Below are 17883 nucleotides of genomic sequence, written 5' to 3' on the forward strand. Positions count from 1 at the left end.
TGATGTACTGATGGGGTTTTGGTGTAGGTGTCCTTCCTGTTTGATAGTTTTCCTTCTAACAATCAGGACCCTCAGCTGTAGGTCTGTTGGAGATTGCTTGAGGTCCACTCCAGACCCTGTTTGCCTGGGTATCAGCAGCAGAGGCTGCAGAAGATAGAATATTGCTGAACAGCGAGTGTACCTGTCTGATTCTTGCTTTGGAGGCTTCCTCTCAGGGGTGTACTCCACCCTGTGAGGTGTGGGGTGTCAGACTGTCCCTAGTGGAGGATGTCTCCCAGTTAGGCTACTCAGGGGTCAGGGACCCACTTGAGCAGGCAGTCTGTCCCTTCTCAGATCTCAACCTCCATGTTGGGAGATCCACTGCTCTCTTCAAAGCTGTCAGACAGAGTCGTTTGCGTCTGCAGAGGTTTCTGCTGCTTTTGTTGTTGTTTAGCTGTGCCCTGTCCCCAGAGGTGGAGTCTACAGAGATAGGCAGGTTTCGTTGAGCTGCTGTGAGCTCCACCCAGTTGGAGCTTCCCAGTGGCTTTGTTTACCTACTTAAGCCTCAGCAATGGCGAGCGCCCCTTCCCCAGCCTCGCTGCTGCCTTGCTGGTAGATCGCAGACTGCTGTGCTAGCAATGAGGGAGGCTCCGTGGGTGTGGGACCCTCCCAGCCAGGTGTGGGATATGATCTCCTGGTGTGCCTGTTTGCTTAAAGCGCGGTATTGGGGTGGGAGTTACCCAATTTTCCAGGTGTTGTGTGTCTCAGTTCCCCTGGCTAGGAAAACGGATTCCTTTTCCCCTTGCGCTTCCCAGGGGAGGCGATGCCTCGCCCTGCTTCAGCTCTCGCTGGTCGGGATGCAGCAACTGACCAGCATGGATTGTCCGGCACTCCCTAGTGAGATGAACCCAGTACCTCAGTTGAAAATGCAGAAATCGGCCGGGCGCGGTGGCTCAAGCCTGTAATCCCAGCACTTTGGGAGGCCGAGACGGGCGGATCACGAGGTCAGGAGATCGAGAGACGATCCCGGGTAACACGGTGAAACCCCGTCTCTACTAAAAAATACAAAAAACTAGCCGGGCGAGGTGGCGGGCGCCTGTAGTCCCAGCTACTCGGGAGGCTGAGGCAGGAGAATGGCGTAAACCCGGGAGGCGGAGCTTGCAGTGAGCTGAGATCCGGCCACTGCACTCCAGCCTGGGTGACAGAGCAAGACTCCGTCTCAAAAAAAAATAAAAAATAAAAAAATAGAAAATGCAGAAATCACCGGTCTTCTGTGTCGCTCGCGCTGGGGGTTGGAGACTGGAGCTGTTCCTATTTGGCCATCTTGCTCCACCCCCCCAGAAACACTTTTAAATGTAATACAGCATTATCAAGTAGGCTTTACCCCTGGAAGGCAAGGTTCATTCAACATCCACAATTCAGTAATGGTGATTCACCATGTGAGCAGAATAAAAGCAAAAAACAGGATTATCTCAACAGATCCTGAGAAAATGTTCCATAGGATCCAACATCCACTCATGATAAAAACCCTCAACAGACTAGACATCAAAAATACCTCAAAATAGGCCGGGCGCGGTGGCTCAAGCCTGTAATCCCAGCACTTTGGGAGGCCGAGACGTGCGGATCACGAGGTCAGGAGATGGAGACCATCCTGGCTAACACGGTGAAACCCCGTCTCTACTAAAAAATACAAAAAAACTAGCCGGGCGAGGTGGCGGCACCTGTAGTCCCAGCTACTCGGGAGGCTGAGGCAGGAGAATGGCGTGAACCTGGGAGTCGGAGCTTGTAGTGAGCTGAGATCCGGCCACTGCACTCCAGCCTGGGCGACAAAACGAGACTGCTCTCAAAAAAAAAACAAAAACAAAAACAAAAAAACCTCAAAATAATAAAAGCCATCTATGACAAATTCAGTTAACATCATGCTAAATGAGCAAAAGCTCAAACACCTTGAGAACTGGAACAAGAGATGAATGCTGTCTCTCACTACTCCTATTCAATATAACACTAGAAATCTTAGTCAGAGCAATCAGGCAAGAGCAAAAATGAAAGACAGCTGATGTGGTCTGGATTTGTGTCCCCACCCAAATCTCACGTCAAACTGTAATTCCCAGTGTTGGAAGTGGGGCCTGGTGAAAGGTGATTCGATCATGAGGATGTGTTTTCCTCTCCCAAGCTGTTCTGGTGACAGAGCTCTCAGGAGATCTGGTTCCAAAGTGTGTGGCACCTCCACCTTGTCTCTACCTCTGCCATCCAAATAATGCACAAATAAATTACACTTAAAAGTTTCCTTGTGTTCCTCTGCAATTCCTCCTTCCCAATTATTTTCTTCCCCCATCATATTCTGAGTCACTCATTCACATTTAATACTTTAGTTTTGAGTTCCATTAATTGATTATACAGGAATTATATAGTATGTGTTTTATTTGTGTGTCTTCTCGCTTGTCATAACTACTTGTGATGCAAACATGTTGTGCATCAACAATGTATTGATTCTAATGATGGATGTTATTACAATAAATTAGCATGCCATTACTGTTTATCTATGTATCTTCTTGATATTTGTATCATTTCCAGTTTCTGAGTATTACACACAGAGGTGCTACTCAGCTTGGAGATGTAGGCATCCCACAAAAATATGTTATTATTCTTACAACAACAACTAAACTTACTGATCTGCAAATTAGCACATTTTCTTAAACACATCAGAGTTTTCACGTTAGAAGACAAACAATGTATCTGAACTCTGAAGAGCGATAAAGACTTGCAGGGAAATAAACAGGAACAGATGATAATCCTTCTGGGGCAGAGGCTGCCAAATGTCATTTAAGCTAGCACAAGATTAAAGTAGACATATTCATTGCATGGTTTCAATTCTGTGTGATAGTGAAGTTATTGTTTAAATTCTCAGAGTGTATACAGTTGAGGAATTCCTCCTGCTCTTGAACCTTTTTCTTCAGTCCTGGGGACACATCACAAAATGCTCCAGCCTCTACCCCTTGGGACAGTGCTGTCTGGGAAAGCAAAACAGCAACTACAGCTGAAATGCATCCAGACACACCTCCCCATCACCACTACCTTGCAAGAGAAATTATCTGCAGAGGTAAAGCCATCAAAACTGCTCTTCTACAGACACTGGAGAAACCAATCAGAACTGGGAGGGGACAGAGGGATGCACCAAATCCCTGTCCAGGCCCACCTCCCATCTTCCCTCAGGAGTGACAACCTTATTCAAAAGGAAAAGGCAGTAAAGAGGAAAGCGAAGAAATCAGTGGGAAGACATAGTGGCTGCTGAATGAACATATGAATAAAAATTAAGAGGCCAGGTGCAGTGTCTCATGCCTGTAATCCTGTCACTTTGGGAGGCCAAGGTGGGCGGATCACCTGAGGTAGGGAGTTCAAGACCAGCCTGACCAACATGGAGAAACCCCATCTCTACTAAAAATACAAAATTAGCTGGGCATGGTGGCACATGCCTGTGATCCCAGCTACTTGGGGGGCTGAGGTAGGAGAATCACTTGAACCTGGGAGGCCAAGATTGCAGTGAGCTGAGATCTTGAAGAAGACAGGTGACCTAAGACCTTCAGAATAAGCTGATGATCTCAAATCATGAAAAGCTTCCACACAAGACATTGGACCAGAATCCTTCTCCATATCCTCCTCCTACACATTATTCTTTATTTATATTCAGTCTTCTCATTTTCTGCAGACCTGGCTGTTGTCCACCCATATTGGAGTCTTGTCTCTTTTCTTACTCACCATTTGTACACTTGCTATTTAGAGTAAGTCACACGACTCTATGTTTAGGCCTGACTGCTGATAACTTAAGGCTCTTTCCTTCATCATCTCTTTTTTTTTAAAGCATACAAGGTAAATCTACCTAGAAATCACAGGAGCTCCCTCATTTGATGCCAATTTGACCTTGAAACCCCACAAAATCCTTACTGGAGGTAGGATGCTCTCCGCCACACCCCACAAAACCATGATAAAAACCCCGAGCTAGTCTCCTTCCCTGCTCTACCAAGACACATTGGACCTTCATGAGAGACCTGCCCTGCTCTCAGCAGACTCCTCAAGGAGGCAGGTAACTAACATTTCCATACTCACTTGGTGTGAGTGTGTGGCATAATCAGACTCAACATCCACAGAACATTTTAGTCGAGATCTCTTGGCATTTGCATGGTGTCATCTACAAAGGATGCTGGGAGCTCGGTGTCATGGCTCCTTCCAAAGGACATGCCTGCTCCCTGAATTAACTCCAGGACACAGTTGGACGTGCCTCCTGGGGTTTGAGAAGCTCCCTTCATGTACTGAAATCCTGTCATCATGTTCTTTTATTCTAGTGTTTCCCTAAAAGTATAGCGAGACCCAGGGTTCATTCATGTGCATATTCAGGAGTCTCTGAATTTTTATGTTTTTTATTTATCTCTAACACCTTTTCTACCAAATTACATATTTTAAAATTTGCAATATTTTAAAGAGGTGAAATTAGCAAATAAGAATCTTTACATAAAGTGTACAATTTTATAAATATTGACATAATCCTCACTTTTCCTAACAGAGAAAAAATAAATTATCCTAGAAATTTCCTTTTGCTCTCCTGTAGTTTCTCCTTTCTACACCTTCTCTTCTTGTACCATGTCCACAGTTAACTACAGATGTTTTTATGCAACTTTAAGTTCATTTTTACTTTATAGGAATTATAGAAGTGGAATTGTATGTATGCACTTGTATTTGTTTGCCTTATTTTTCTTATTCAGGTACTTGTTACTTTAAGCATGGTGTTGAGTGTATCCGGCAGTACTTGATTGTAACAGTGGGTATTATTCCAGTAAATGAATTTTCCACAATTTGTTTACCAGTTAAGCTGCTGACTAACCCTTGGATCGCTTTTGGTCTCTGGGTATAATAAACAAAGATGCTACTTAGCTTAGAGAAGTAACCAGCTGAGAAACACATGGTTCTTATTTTTACATAACATGAATAGCAGGCAAAGTGGAAAAGCTGCACATTAATCAGTGTGCTTCAATACATCAGATAATTAAAGTTGGGGAGCTCTGTGCATTTATCAGTTTGTGTGTTTTGTGTGACAGAGAGAAAAGGGAGGAGAAGAGACTAAGAAAAAGAAAGAGACCGTACCTATTTGGACCATAATGTATGAGGTACTCAAGTAAACACAGGGACTTAGTGCCTGATGGAGAAGGTCCACATAAGATGGAGAGGACAACTTGATGCACCTCCATATGGGTATATATTAGTGTTTACATAAACACAATTTTCTAATCATATAAACACTCAGACACATTAGAAAAGATGTAGTGGAGGGGTCTGGTGGTGAAATATGATGGTGAAAACAATTCACATCTACAGCCCCTTTTCTGCCCTGTTGCACCTGCCCCGATGCTGAGCCTTGATCCTGCTCATCCTGACCCCCGACAATCATCCTAAGCCCCCGTACTGCCCCAAGTGCCCCCTGCTGGACATATGCACCCCTGCAGGGAGGTTTGTGTCTAGGCTCACAATGAAGTCTCCGCCTTGTGTCTTTGCTTAAAAATGCATAGTTGTGTGTTCACCGGACACAGCTCAGCTGTAAGAACTGTTTCTTGGATGTGGATATGGACTCTTGAGAAGTGGGTTGTAATTTGTGATCCCTTCACAACCCTCGCACCTGATCCACTCCTGTCCATCTTCTAGGGGCAGATACAATTCTAGAGGAAGCCCTGGTTATGACGGGGGCTCCAGAGAGAGTGCACATGAGGGAGAGGGTCTCTGATGTTGTCTCAAGCCAGAAGTGTCATGAGAAACATAGTTGTTGATGTTAACGGGTTCTGGACAACACGGTGAAATTCCCAAATACACACATATTTTTGAGAATAAACAGCTCATATTGTCCAAATTGTGAGTCTCCTAGAACAGTTCAGTAGATTTTGAGGTTAGATTAAAAAAAATTATCACATGTTTCTTTTCTCAAACTTGCAACCAAATAAAAAAGATAAACTGCTGTTAGAAAAATGAACATTGAATTATTACCTCTATGTGTGATAATGATGATTTTTAGAATAGGATTGACCTCTGATAACCTAAATACTGTCCTAATTCTGAGCCCACAATTAGACCTTAGCAGCAATCACACGGAGTGAAACACCTGACTCAGTGAAGCTGCACCTGGGGGTCTCTGCAGGCCCTGAGTGGTACAGGAACAGCTCCTCCCTCAGACTCAGAGTGAGGAGAATTTCTGCTCTTTATTTGGGGAGGTGAGGGTGATTGTGGGGAAAATACCAAAATTCCTCTAATTGAGATCTCTGCACATGGGGAGAAACCAAAGAATATGAGAAACAACTGGTTTCAGTTTAGATCGAACAATTTCTCATGAGAAGGCAATACCATGTCTGCATCCTGCACAGAATTAAGAAACAATGAATTTGGGGTAAAGTTGAAAATTACAATTGTTTGCAGATTGTTAGTAATTATCTATGTCATCTGAGAAAATGAAGTAAAATCCTGATTTTTATATAAAAATCCACAAACAGTGTGCTGGCCCTGAGAATGCACCTCTCATCCCTCCATCAGGGAGCCCAATAGCCCAGGCCGCCAGCTGCTGCCCTGCACTCTAACATCCGTCACAGGTTGTGTGCCAAAGACACCCAATCTGGGAGCTCCTCCCAGACAGTGATGGTGCTTGGTGGAGACACTAAGGCATGGCTGCTGCTGGGACACATGGGAGATCCCTGATGGACAACTGTGCTGTGGGAGGCACCGATGGCCTTGCTAGACTTAACTTGGGCCACAGGGTCATTAGGGAAGCTCCATCAAACTCCTACCATTCTCCAGCACTACTTGTGAGTCTGGCATTGTGGGGTGGCAGTGTGTACAGACTCACACGGCCACCTATGCATTTTATGCCTCCAATATTTACTTCTGTTTTTAGGACATATGAGAATGTTTCCTCTTTTAAATTGGTTTTCTAATCCAGGGACCTCCTGGTGGGCACAGAACATAAATGTACAGAGGCTCAGAGGGGAAACGTTAGAAGCAGAGGAAACCATAGACAGTGAAGGAAAGCAGCCCTTGCTCTCTCTCCATCTGCACCTGCCCTGGGGCTGCACCTGGTTTGTGAGTGCTGAGTGTCCCCTTCAGCACACACTCCTTTCTTCTTTTTGCAGGAAGTTTTGTGTCTGGACTCACACTGATGTTTCCTCACTTGGGACCTTATGTACAGCCTTACATGGCGATGTCCTCAGCTCTCAGACTATTCTTTGCAGATACAGCAAGTTCTTAGAATTGTCGTTGGAGATTGAGAATCTGCCCTTCACAGCGTCTGCATGGTATATCTGACTTCCATCGTATTTTACATCTATTGCTCACTCCAGTTCCTTCCCTGGAGACTGGTGAACCCAGCTCATTCAGAAGCTACTGAAGGCGAATCCGGAGGCTACACAGGAGAGTCTCAGGAACTTCCCAGGTTGTCTCAGGTCCTCTATGGACTGAATCAGCTGCACCTCACACTGAACCCCTGAAAATACGCACACATCCTGGTCAGAAACTGCCAAACATATCCACTGTTTCTCTCACTCATATCCACTTATTCTCACTCTAGTTCTCTGTGAGTTACCTTTTAAAATACCAACAACAAAAATTCGTCTACCTCAAACCACATAGTGAGTCCTCTGCATTCAGTCCTGATTATCAAATGGAAACCCCTGGGAAGGCCAGGGCTGTGTCTCTTCATCTAGAACTGCAGGGCCAGCAGTGGGCTTGTTTTCGCCAGGAGAGGGAGGGCCCTGTTTTCATGCCTCCTCCTCTATAGCAAGGTGCAGTGTGGGACGCTTGAGAAGAGGGCAGTGCCCAGAGCAGATTTCAGGCTCCTGGATGAGTTTAGTGGCAATGGTAGCATTTGAAAAAATATTACTTATTATTTGACTGTGACATAAAACTCATTTAACAATTATGATTTCAGCACATGAATTTCAAAGAGGGAACAATTCAATTGATGACACAAAGAAAGATATGGTGAGAAGCATTAGAATATATATATTTTTAATCACTAAGGAATAATGGGCCATGCAGGAACTTGTAGGAAAGTTCCTAGTAATCGGTGAAACCTCAATTGTAAGAGGAAAATGTGCCTTCCCCCTTTCTTTTCTGGCAGAAGAATGTGAGGAAGCAGAACCACAGATATCAAAGAAAGAGGAGCCCTGGGGACAGCTGAGGTGCTGGTGAGGAGGGAGAGCACTGAGCAGATGAGGAAGCCCCGCCCTCCCTGCACCTGCTCCTGACCCGGCCTCCTGCTCTGTGGGCCCCGCGCGCCCCCTGCTGGTCCTGAGCGGCACCTGCGCCCGCCCCCTCCGCCTCCCTGCAGGGAGGTTTGTGTCTGGGCTCACACTCACCTCCCCTCACTGTGTATCTCGCACAGTAATACACGGCCGTGTCCGCGGCGGTCACAGAGCTCAGCTTCAGGGAGAGCTGGTTCTTGGACGTGTCTACTGACAGGGTGACTCGACTCTTGAGGGAGGGGTTGTAGTTGGTGCTACTACCACTACCATAGATATACCCAATCCACTCCAGTCCCTTCCCTGGGGGCTGGCGGATCCAGCTCCAGTAGCTACTGCTGATAGAGCCACCAGAGACAGCGCAGGTGAGGGACAGGGTCTCCGAAGGCTTCACCAGTCCTGGGCCCGACTCCTGCAGCTGCACCTGGGACAGGACCCCTGTGAACAGAGAGACCCACAGTGAGCCCTGGGATCAGAGACAGCCTCCCATATCGTCATATCTGCATCCCCGAGACACTCACATCTGGGAGCTGCCACCAGGAGGAGGAAGAACCACAGGTGCTTCATGTTCTTGCACAGGATGTCCGTGACTCTCAGAGAGCATTTCCCATGTGAGCTGGAGCCTCAATTTAAGGAAATGTGTGGTGGTTTCCTGTGGGTCCCTAATTGAGGATTTGCATGTGGGTGGTGCCTTTGTATGGAGAGGTGAAAAGGGATGAGGGAGGCCCCAGTCTTTCCTACAAACACCACGTAGGAAATATTACTTATCTCTGAAGTCTGAATAACTTTTTCATAGGGATATAGTGTCTCCCCTAGTTATGTGCCCATTGAATTAAAAAACCGTCCATATCCTTCATATTCTCACTATTCAGATATTGATTATCCTATAATCCCACTGATAAATATTGTTCTCATTGATTTTTGAGTGATATAAGTGGTCTATATGAAATAGAATATTTAAATGATTATCAGCAACTCGTTGAACACTTAATTTAGAATGACTTGTTGAATAAGGAAGACTCAAGCCTGGGAAGAATATTTCCTTTTATTTATCTCCAACAAATAAGTGAATACATATAATATCTGGTTTTCCATTCCTGAATTAGTTTGCTAAGAGTAATGACTGCCAGTTCCATCATATTCCTACAAAGGACATAATTTCATTCTTTTCTTAGCTGCATAGTATTCCATGATTGTATGTAGCACACTTTTCTCTATCCATTCTGCCAGTGATGGGGATTTAGGTAATTCCACGTCTATGCTATTGTGAATAGCGCTGCAATGAACCTACATGTTTACATTCCTTTCGGTATCTGTCCAGTTGTAGGATTGTTGGGTCAAATGAAACTCCTGTTTTAGATTATTTGAGGCATCACCACACTGCTTTCCACAATGGTTGAACTAATGTATATTCCCACCAGAAGTGTATACATTTCCCCTTTTCTCTACAGTCTTAAAAGTCTGGTTTTTTTTTTAAGATTAACCATTCTAACTGATGTGAGATGGTACCTCATTGTGGTTTTGATATGTATTTCTCTAATGATAGTGATATTCAGCATTTTTCTTATGCTTGTTGGCCACATGTAGGTCTTTTTTGAAGTGTCTTTTCATGTCCCTTGGTCACTTTTTATTTCTTGAATGTTTGTTAAAGTTCCATGTATATATTGATATTGGACCTTTGTCAGACCTATAGAGTGTAAACATTTTATTTCCCATTCTTTAGGTTGCCTGTTTACTCTGTTGATGGGATTTTTGCTATACAGAAGCTCTTTGACTTAGGTCCCATTTGTCAATTTTCGATTTTGTTGCAACCGCTTCTAGCATTTTCATTATAAAGCATTTGTCAGTTCTTATGTCCTAAACTGTATTTCCTATGTTATTATCCAGAGTTTTTATAGTTTCAGGTTTTACGCTTAGATCTTTAATCCACTTATAATATTTTTTCAGTTGATGTTGAAAACGCATTTGATAAAACTCAACATCCTTTCATGAAAAAAAAACATAAAAAATGGGTATAGAAAGAACACATCTCGACAAAATAAAAGTTATAATCGAGAGACTGTCAGGTACTATCAGACTGAATGAGAAATAACTAAAAGTCTTTTCTCTAAGATCTGGAACGTGACAAATTTCCCACTTTAACCACTGGTAAAGCGTAAATCCTTCTGCTGCCCCCATAGCCGGCTCTTACCTGCACGCGCCACCTACTGGCCGGATGCTCAAACTGCATGACCTAATATAAAGCCGCTACCACCAGTGTACAGCAGTTGAAAATGAGATTAGCTTCTCAATACTTCTGTGATTCCAGCCCCGCAAAAGACCACGGGCCTGCTCACATGCTCCGTATGTTACTACTAAAGCTTGAATTTGGAAAAGGCACAACACTAAAACTACATCCCAGCTCAGCACGATGGAAACTCCACTGCAGAAGATGCAGCCAAGAAGACAGGACACCTTCTACCAGCTCCCACCAGAGGAAACTCTTCCCCAGGGGCCAGGACATTGGCCCGCTGACCCTGCCCACAGCACGTGATGCTGAGGCTCAGATCTGGACAAGAGCTACTGAGAGCCAGAGACTCACTTCTTCCATGGAGCCCCACTCACGGATGGAGGCTCTGCCTGGGTCCAGTGCCACTGGAAACATTGGGTCCCTGATTTCTAGCTCTGTCCTTCAGCAGAGGTTCTCCCTACCAGAACCAGACTGCTGAGAAGGTGGGAAGCTTCTGCCCGACCCTCCCCTGAGCTCTCAGCTCCTAGGCTGAGGGATAAAACAGTTCAACTTTGTCTCCACCTGCAGAACCTTGTTGAGGAGCTCTGTCCCAGGGGGCAAGGGAATTCAGTCATAACATATGATCCTTAATTACTCCTAAACATCCTAACTTCAGTAACAACAGAATGTGGAAAAATTGAAAGTCTGCCAGTGCTCTCAAAAACAGTGGAGGGTGTGGTGGAAGGCCCTTGGAAGGAGACTGGTGGATGCACGGGAGATCCAGGCTACACTGCAGGGCTGCTGGCTTGCAGGACAGAACCGAGGATGGGGAGAGCTGGGGAAAGTTCTCTTGTGGTTGAAACAAATGCCAGACACTCTTCAAAGGAGCCCATGTTTGTTTGGTTCAGTCTGTGAAGCAATTCAAACCTCAGTGCATGGTTGAATATAGTAGAATTTTCCATCTGCAAGTGCTAGAGCTCAACATCTGGGCCTGGTCAGGAAAGAGACAGAGAGAGCCCAGCCCAAACCACTGACACCTGGGGTTGACAGTGCTGCTTACAGCTGTGTCCCTTCGATCTTTGAGACTGGCTTCTCTCACTTAGCATAATGCCTGGAGTTCAACTGTAATGGTTTGTGAATCGATCATTTGATATTTTTCTTTTTTTTTTTTTTTTTTTTGCTGATGGTGTTCAAATTTATAGTTGCTTCCTAGTTTTTTCATCTATTCAGATTTTGAGACATTTATGTTATTTTTAGTTTCTAACACACACACACACACACACACACAATATCTTGAATATTTGAATAGAGGTTTTGTATGAATATAAGATTGTATTTCTCTGAAGCAAAATTCAAGAGTGGGATATTTAGGTCATGTGTTACGGGCATGTTTGATAGTAGAAACAACTAAAAATGATTTTCCAGAGTAGCTCTTTCATTTTGCATTCCCATTAGCAATGTCGTAGACACTAGAAACCTGGCATGCTCACCAGCATTGGTATTACCTGTATTTCTTCTTAATTTCAGCCATTCTAAAAGGTGTATAGTGGTGTCTCATTAGGGGCTTGATTTGAATTCCTTTAATGGAAAATCCTGTTAAGAGCCTGTTCATATGCTTATGTCTCATCTGCACATCGTCTTTGATGAAATTTCTGTACAAACCGTTGCCTATTTTATCCATGGGTTGTTTCTTTTTATTTTCTTTTTTTTCACAGTTGAGTCCTGAGAGTTCTTATTATAATTAAATTGGTGGTTATATGATTTGCAAATAGTTTCCCATCTGAAACTTGACATTCATGTTCTTATAGTTACTTGAGTAGAAAACGTTTTTAATTTTAATGACGTTCAACTGATAGTAATTTCATTTATTGATCATTTTTTACATTTTATTTTATTTTATTTTAGAAGGAGTCTTGCTCTGTCGTCTAGGCTAGAGTGTAGTAGCACGATCTCGTCTCACTGCAACCTCTGCTTCCTGGGTTCAAGCAATTCTCCTGCCTCAGGCTCCCGAGTAGCTGGGATCACAGGTGCCTGCCACCACGCCCGGTTAATTTTTGTATTTTTAGTAGATGGGGTTTCACTGTGTTGGCCAGGCTGGTCTCAAACTCCTGACCTCATTATCCACCTGCTTCGACCTACCAAAGCGGTGGGATTACAGGCGTGAGCCGCCATGCCCAGTCTAAATTTTAATTTTAAGGTCATTGGTTCAACTGTTAATTATTTTATATTTTTAATTTTTTGCTTGTACATTTACTTGTATAAATTTAAGTGCTATGAGTGCAACTTTTGCACATGAATATATTCCACAATGGTCTCAGCTTTTAGTGTACTATCACCCAAATAATGTACATTGTACCCATTAGGTAATGTCTCCTCATGCTCCCACCTTCCACCTCCCATCCTTCTAAGTCTTCAGTGTCCATCATTTCTCTCTCCATATCCTTGTGGACACACTGTTACCTCCCACTTATAAGTAATAACGTGTGACATGTGATTTTCTGTTTGTGAGTTAGTTCACTAATTATATTGTCCCCAGTTCTAGGCTTCTTGCTGCAAAAGACACAGTTTCATTTCTTATCATGGTTGACTAGTATTGAATTGGGCTTGTGTGCTATGTTCTTTTATAAAATCATCTGTTGGTGGACACTCGGGTTGACATATGTGCTATTAAGAATAGTTTTGTGGTAAACATAGAAGCATGGATATCTTTTTGAAATAGTGATTTATCTTCCTTTGGGTAGTTACCCTATAGCGGGATTGCTGGATCAAATGGCAGTTCTATTTACAGTTTTATGGGAAGACTCCATACCATTTTCCATAGAGGTTGTCCTCGTCCACATTCTCATCTACAGTGTTGATGAGTTCCTGTTACTTTCCATCCTCACCAGCATCGCATACTTTTGAGATTTTAATAATAGTCACTGTGGCTTTTGTAAGATAATATCTGATTGTGGTTTTAATTTGCATTTCTCTGATGGTTAGTGATGTTGAGCATTGTTTATATACGTATTATCCATTTGTATGTGTTCTTTGGAAATGTCTACTCACGTCCTTTGCTCATTTTAATGGGGTATTTAGTTCTTCTTCCCATTGTTGTTGTAGAGCTTAATTCCTTGTAAATTCTTCATATTAGTTTCTTGTCACAGGCAAGGTGTGCAAAAATTTTCTGTCATTCTGCAACTTGCCTGTTCACTCTGTTGCTGTGAAATATCTCTTTAGTTTAATTCTCATTTGTCTATTTTTTTCTTGGATGTGCTTTTGTGGTGTTAGTCATAAATTCTTTACCTAGGTCAATGCCCAGAAGAGTTGTCCTGGTATTTTATTTGAGTACATTTATAGTTTGAGGTCTCATGCAGGAGTCTTTAATTCATTTTGTGTTGAGTGTGTGTGAGTTGAGGGTAGGGGTCTAGTTTTGTTCTTCTGCATGTTGGTTTCCAATTTCCCCGGCACCATTTATTGAATGGGATATCCTTTTTCTGGTGTATCTTTTTGTTAATTTTTGTGAAGTTTGTCAAAGATCTTTTGGCTATAGATCGTGTGGCTCAATTCTGGGTCCTGTAAAATGTACCCGAGAGCCTTGATTCTCCCGAGGCCCCAGTGCTGACCTGCTCACAGTTAGAACTCCGTTGACTCAGTGGTGTTTCGATGACTGTAGTGATTCGGTGTCATGGGGTGGTTTTCCTAAAATTGTGGACAATTCTGTTTTAATGTTCAAACATGTGCTAAAAATTTCATGACAAATGTGTTTTTGAATTTTCCTTTCATTTCCACGTTACTCCTCAAACTTACTGAGATGGGTTTGTGATGTCAAGATGAGACATTTTTCTTTCCAGGTGTTGGATTTTTTACTTATCTGAGTATTTATGGGCTCCCTGTGTGGAAATAAGCCTCATCCATCACACCTACCTGATGATATATTTAGAAATTTATTTGTGCACTGCCCCTGTGAGACACTCCATGATGATGACACATTTCATCTATTTTATTGTTTCATAAAAGTACTAGTGTACCTTCCACTCTAGAAGAGAAGATGCTATCTGGATTTTCATAATTCCTCCTGCTCTCTCATCTTCACCTTCTTCCTCGACACCATTTCTGCAGTTTAAGAATGACATACGCCATAGACATTTGTACTTGGTCCCTTAAAGTGATATGAACCTAAGAAACTGATGGCCGCAGATCAGTGATGCATCTGGCTCAGGTAATAGGAATCTTTCATGCTGAATCTTGTCACACAGGATACAGCCTCTGCTGTGTCCTGTAGAATTAAGCATAGAATAGACAGTTTCATTGCCAAAGGAAAAAAAATAGGGGGCAAAATGGGTGGTATGTCTCCAGCAAATACAATGCATAGCAAAACAAATTGCCATAGGCTTTAAGCCCCCAGTGTAATCTTCTCCAGAAAAATCTTTTTCCTTCTCCTCCTATTGGGGCAGCAGAATCAACTCCAAGGCTGCAGGCAGAGGCACCGCTCCTGAGGTACTGCTGGGCCAAGCTCCCATGTCAAAGGCCTCATGCAGTCCTACACACAGGGCTTGCTGGGTGCTCCCAACCCAAGCCTCTGTTGGGTGGTTTCTTCCTCAAGATTTTAGAAACAGGTTTTCTAGTCTGTTAAAATAAAGGCAGTGGTGTGATGGTTTCTAAATAAATTTAAAGCTTATTTTTCTCCCCTCAAGAAGAATCATGTACATTTGCAGCCAAATAGCTCTATTATTCCAGGCCATTAAGTCGGAAAAATCTAACAGTATTCTTCAAATTTACTTGGGTCAATTCTCATTCTTTAAAACGGGAAATGTTTCTTTTCATAGAGTATCTTAGGCTTGTTACTGAGTGATATTTGAGCCATATACTCAGTGTTCTTTGTAGAATACACTTTCTGATTTTTGCAATATGGATAGGTTGGGAATTTTCTAAGCCTTCAGCTTTTGTATTCTTTTTAGTTTATAGTTTTTCTGATTTTAATTTATCTACCTCACTTATTATAAGCACTCAGGAGAAACCAAGCAAAATACCTTCAACACTTTACTTAGAATTATTCTCAGCTACTCACAAGTTCTCACTAGTGACAAGTTATCATCCACTAAATTTTATAACACGGTCCAGCCAAGTTCTTTTTAACAAATTTATGATAAGGATCACCATTCCTCCACTTTCCAAAACCACTCTACTCATTTCTGTCTATTGGAATGACCCTCAATATAAAAATTTCTTCATGTATGTCAATGGTATCCATCATTTTTTTTTTTTTTTTTTTTTTTTTTTTTTTTTGAGACGGAGTCTCGCTCTGTAGCCCAGGCTGGAGTGCAGTGGCCGGATCTCAGCTCACTGCAAGCTCCGCCTCCCGGGTTCATGCCATTCTCCAGCCTCAGCCTCCCGAGTAGCTGGGACTACAGGCGCTGCCATCTCGCCCGGCTATTTTTTGTATTTCTTAGTAGAGACGGGGTTTCACTGTGTTAGCCAGGATGGTCTCGATCTCCTGACCTCGTGATCCGCCCATCTCGGCCTCCCAAAGTGCTGGGATTACAGGCTTGAGCCACCGCGCCCGGCCTGGTATCCATCATTTTACACACAACCCAATTCCAAGCTACTTTCACAATGTTTAAATAATTGTAACATCAGAATTCCACTTCTGAACCCCAAATTTTCTTTCATCAGTTTAAGCTGCCATTGCAAACTATCATACTTGTTGACTCATGCAGCATTCATTTTATTTCATTTATCCGTGCTGCGAACTCCAAGATCAAGATGCTGACAAGATAGGTTTTATTTTGAGCCTTCTACTTTTGGCTCAGAGCAGCCATCATATTGTTACTTGATCATATGATCTTTCCATTGTAGGACGTGTGTGTGTGTGCGCGTGCGCGTGCGCTTGTGTGTGCGTGAGAGAGAGAGAGAATATATATAGAGAGACTGTCAACTGAATCAGTCTGGATCAGATGTGCACAGTTTTACAAGACGAGGGAGGATAACTGTGAAAACCATCAGGTTTTAAGGACCCCGACCCTGGGCGAGCGTCCCTCTTGGTTCCCATCAGAACTCAAAGCCTGTTCTAATCAGAGATTCCCATGGAGATCTGTGCCCTGAGTCTAACTGGCAAACACTCTCCAGGTTCCCCTGAGAGTCGTCAGGACTTTCATCCTGCTGATCACAGGAGGATTATCCGCACCCAGAGTGGCACTGTTGTTTCTATGGAGGTGTGGATGTGTCTTCCTGTTACAAAAAACAAAGAAACAAGAAGGACAAAAACGTTTTGCATTTACAGACATGAACTGTGAGTACAGATTGTAAATCTGGAGACGTTCCCTGGGGAAATTTGACAATGAGGCAGCCGCAGACCATGACAGGAAGCCAGGCCTTAGCAGCACCGGCTCCTGCCCCGGAAACAGCCCCGAGCTCCGTGTCCGGGCGCCCCCTGGTGGTCACGGGGACCCCTGCAGGGGGGTTTGTGTCCCGGGCGCCCCCTGGTGGTCACGGGGACCCCTGCAGGGAGGTTTGTGTCCGGGCGCCCCCTGGTGGTCACGGGGACCCCTGCAGGGAGGTTTGTGTCTGGGCTCACACTGACCTCGCCTCACTGTGTCCCTAGTACAGAAATACACGGCCGTGTCCTCGGCTCTCAGGCTGTTCATTTGCAGAGACAGCAAGTTCTTGGCGTTGTCTCTGGAGATGGTGAATCGGCCCTTCACGGAGTCAGCGTAGTATATGTAACTACTAGCACTACTAATGGATGAGACCCACTCCAACCCCTTTCCCAGAGCCTGGCGGACCCAGCTCATGCCGTAACTACTGAAGGTGAATCCAGAGGCTGCACAGGAGAGTCTCAGGGACCCTCCAGGCTGGACCAAGCCTCCCCCAGACTCCACCAGCTGCACCTCACACTGGACACCTGCAAATAAAGAGAAAGCCTGGTCAGAAACTGCCACATAAACCCACTGTTTCTCACACTCATATCCACTCACACTCAATCTCTCAAGTTTTCCCTGAATCACCTTTTAAAATAGCAACAAGGAAAACCCAGCTCAGCCCCAACTCCATGGTGAGTCCTCTGTGTTCAGTGCTGATCACCAAGTGGAAGTGCCTTGGAACCCAGGGCTAAGGCTCTTCTCTCAGAGCTCCAGGGTCAGGGTTGGGTCGGTTTTCATCAGTAGAGGGAGGGCCCTATTTGCATGTCTCATACTATATAGCAAGCTTTAAGGTGGGACGCTTGAGGAGTAGGCTGTACCTCGATAATAAGACGGTGCCCTGCAGAAGTTTGCAGATAATGATGGAATTTGGAAAATATGCTGCCTTATTATGAAACTGTACTGTGATAAGCACTTTGCCCTGATCACCCTATTTCATCTTTAAATATTTGTGTAAATTATGTTCTGTAGGAGTCAATATTTTCTCCATTTACAGATGTGGAAGTGAACCCACACGTGGTGGGGACTC

The 17883-nt window shown here is 43.9% G+C and overlaps 2 gene segments (V, D, J or C); both read right to left on the reverse strand.

Annotated features, from left to right (window-relative positions):
• Positions 1-7379: 7379 nt before the first annotated feature.
• LOC141407377 (immunoglobulin heavy variable 4-39-like) lies at positions 7380-12136 on the reverse strand. The segment is given in 4 exon segments: positions 7380-7489; positions 8364-8684; positions 8768-8862; positions 11961-12136. Coding segments are annotated over 4 exon segments (702 nt in total).
• A 3965-nt stretch (positions 12137-16101) lies between these two features.
• LOC135971628 (immunoglobulin heavy variable 3-21-like) lies at positions 16102-17566 on the reverse strand. The segment is given in 2 exon segments: positions 16102-17338; positions 17442-17566. Coding segments are annotated over 2 exon segments (510 nt in total).
• Between the last annotated feature and the right edge of the window lie 317 nt (positions 17567-17883).

This window comes from Macaca fascicularis, chromosome 7, assembly GCF_037993035.2.
Source record: "Macaca fascicularis isolate 582-1 chromosome 7, T2T-MFA8v1.1".
In the NCBI taxonomy this organism is placed as follows: domain Eukaryota; kingdom Metazoa; phylum Chordata; class Mammalia; order Primates; family Cercopithecidae; genus Macaca; species Macaca fascicularis.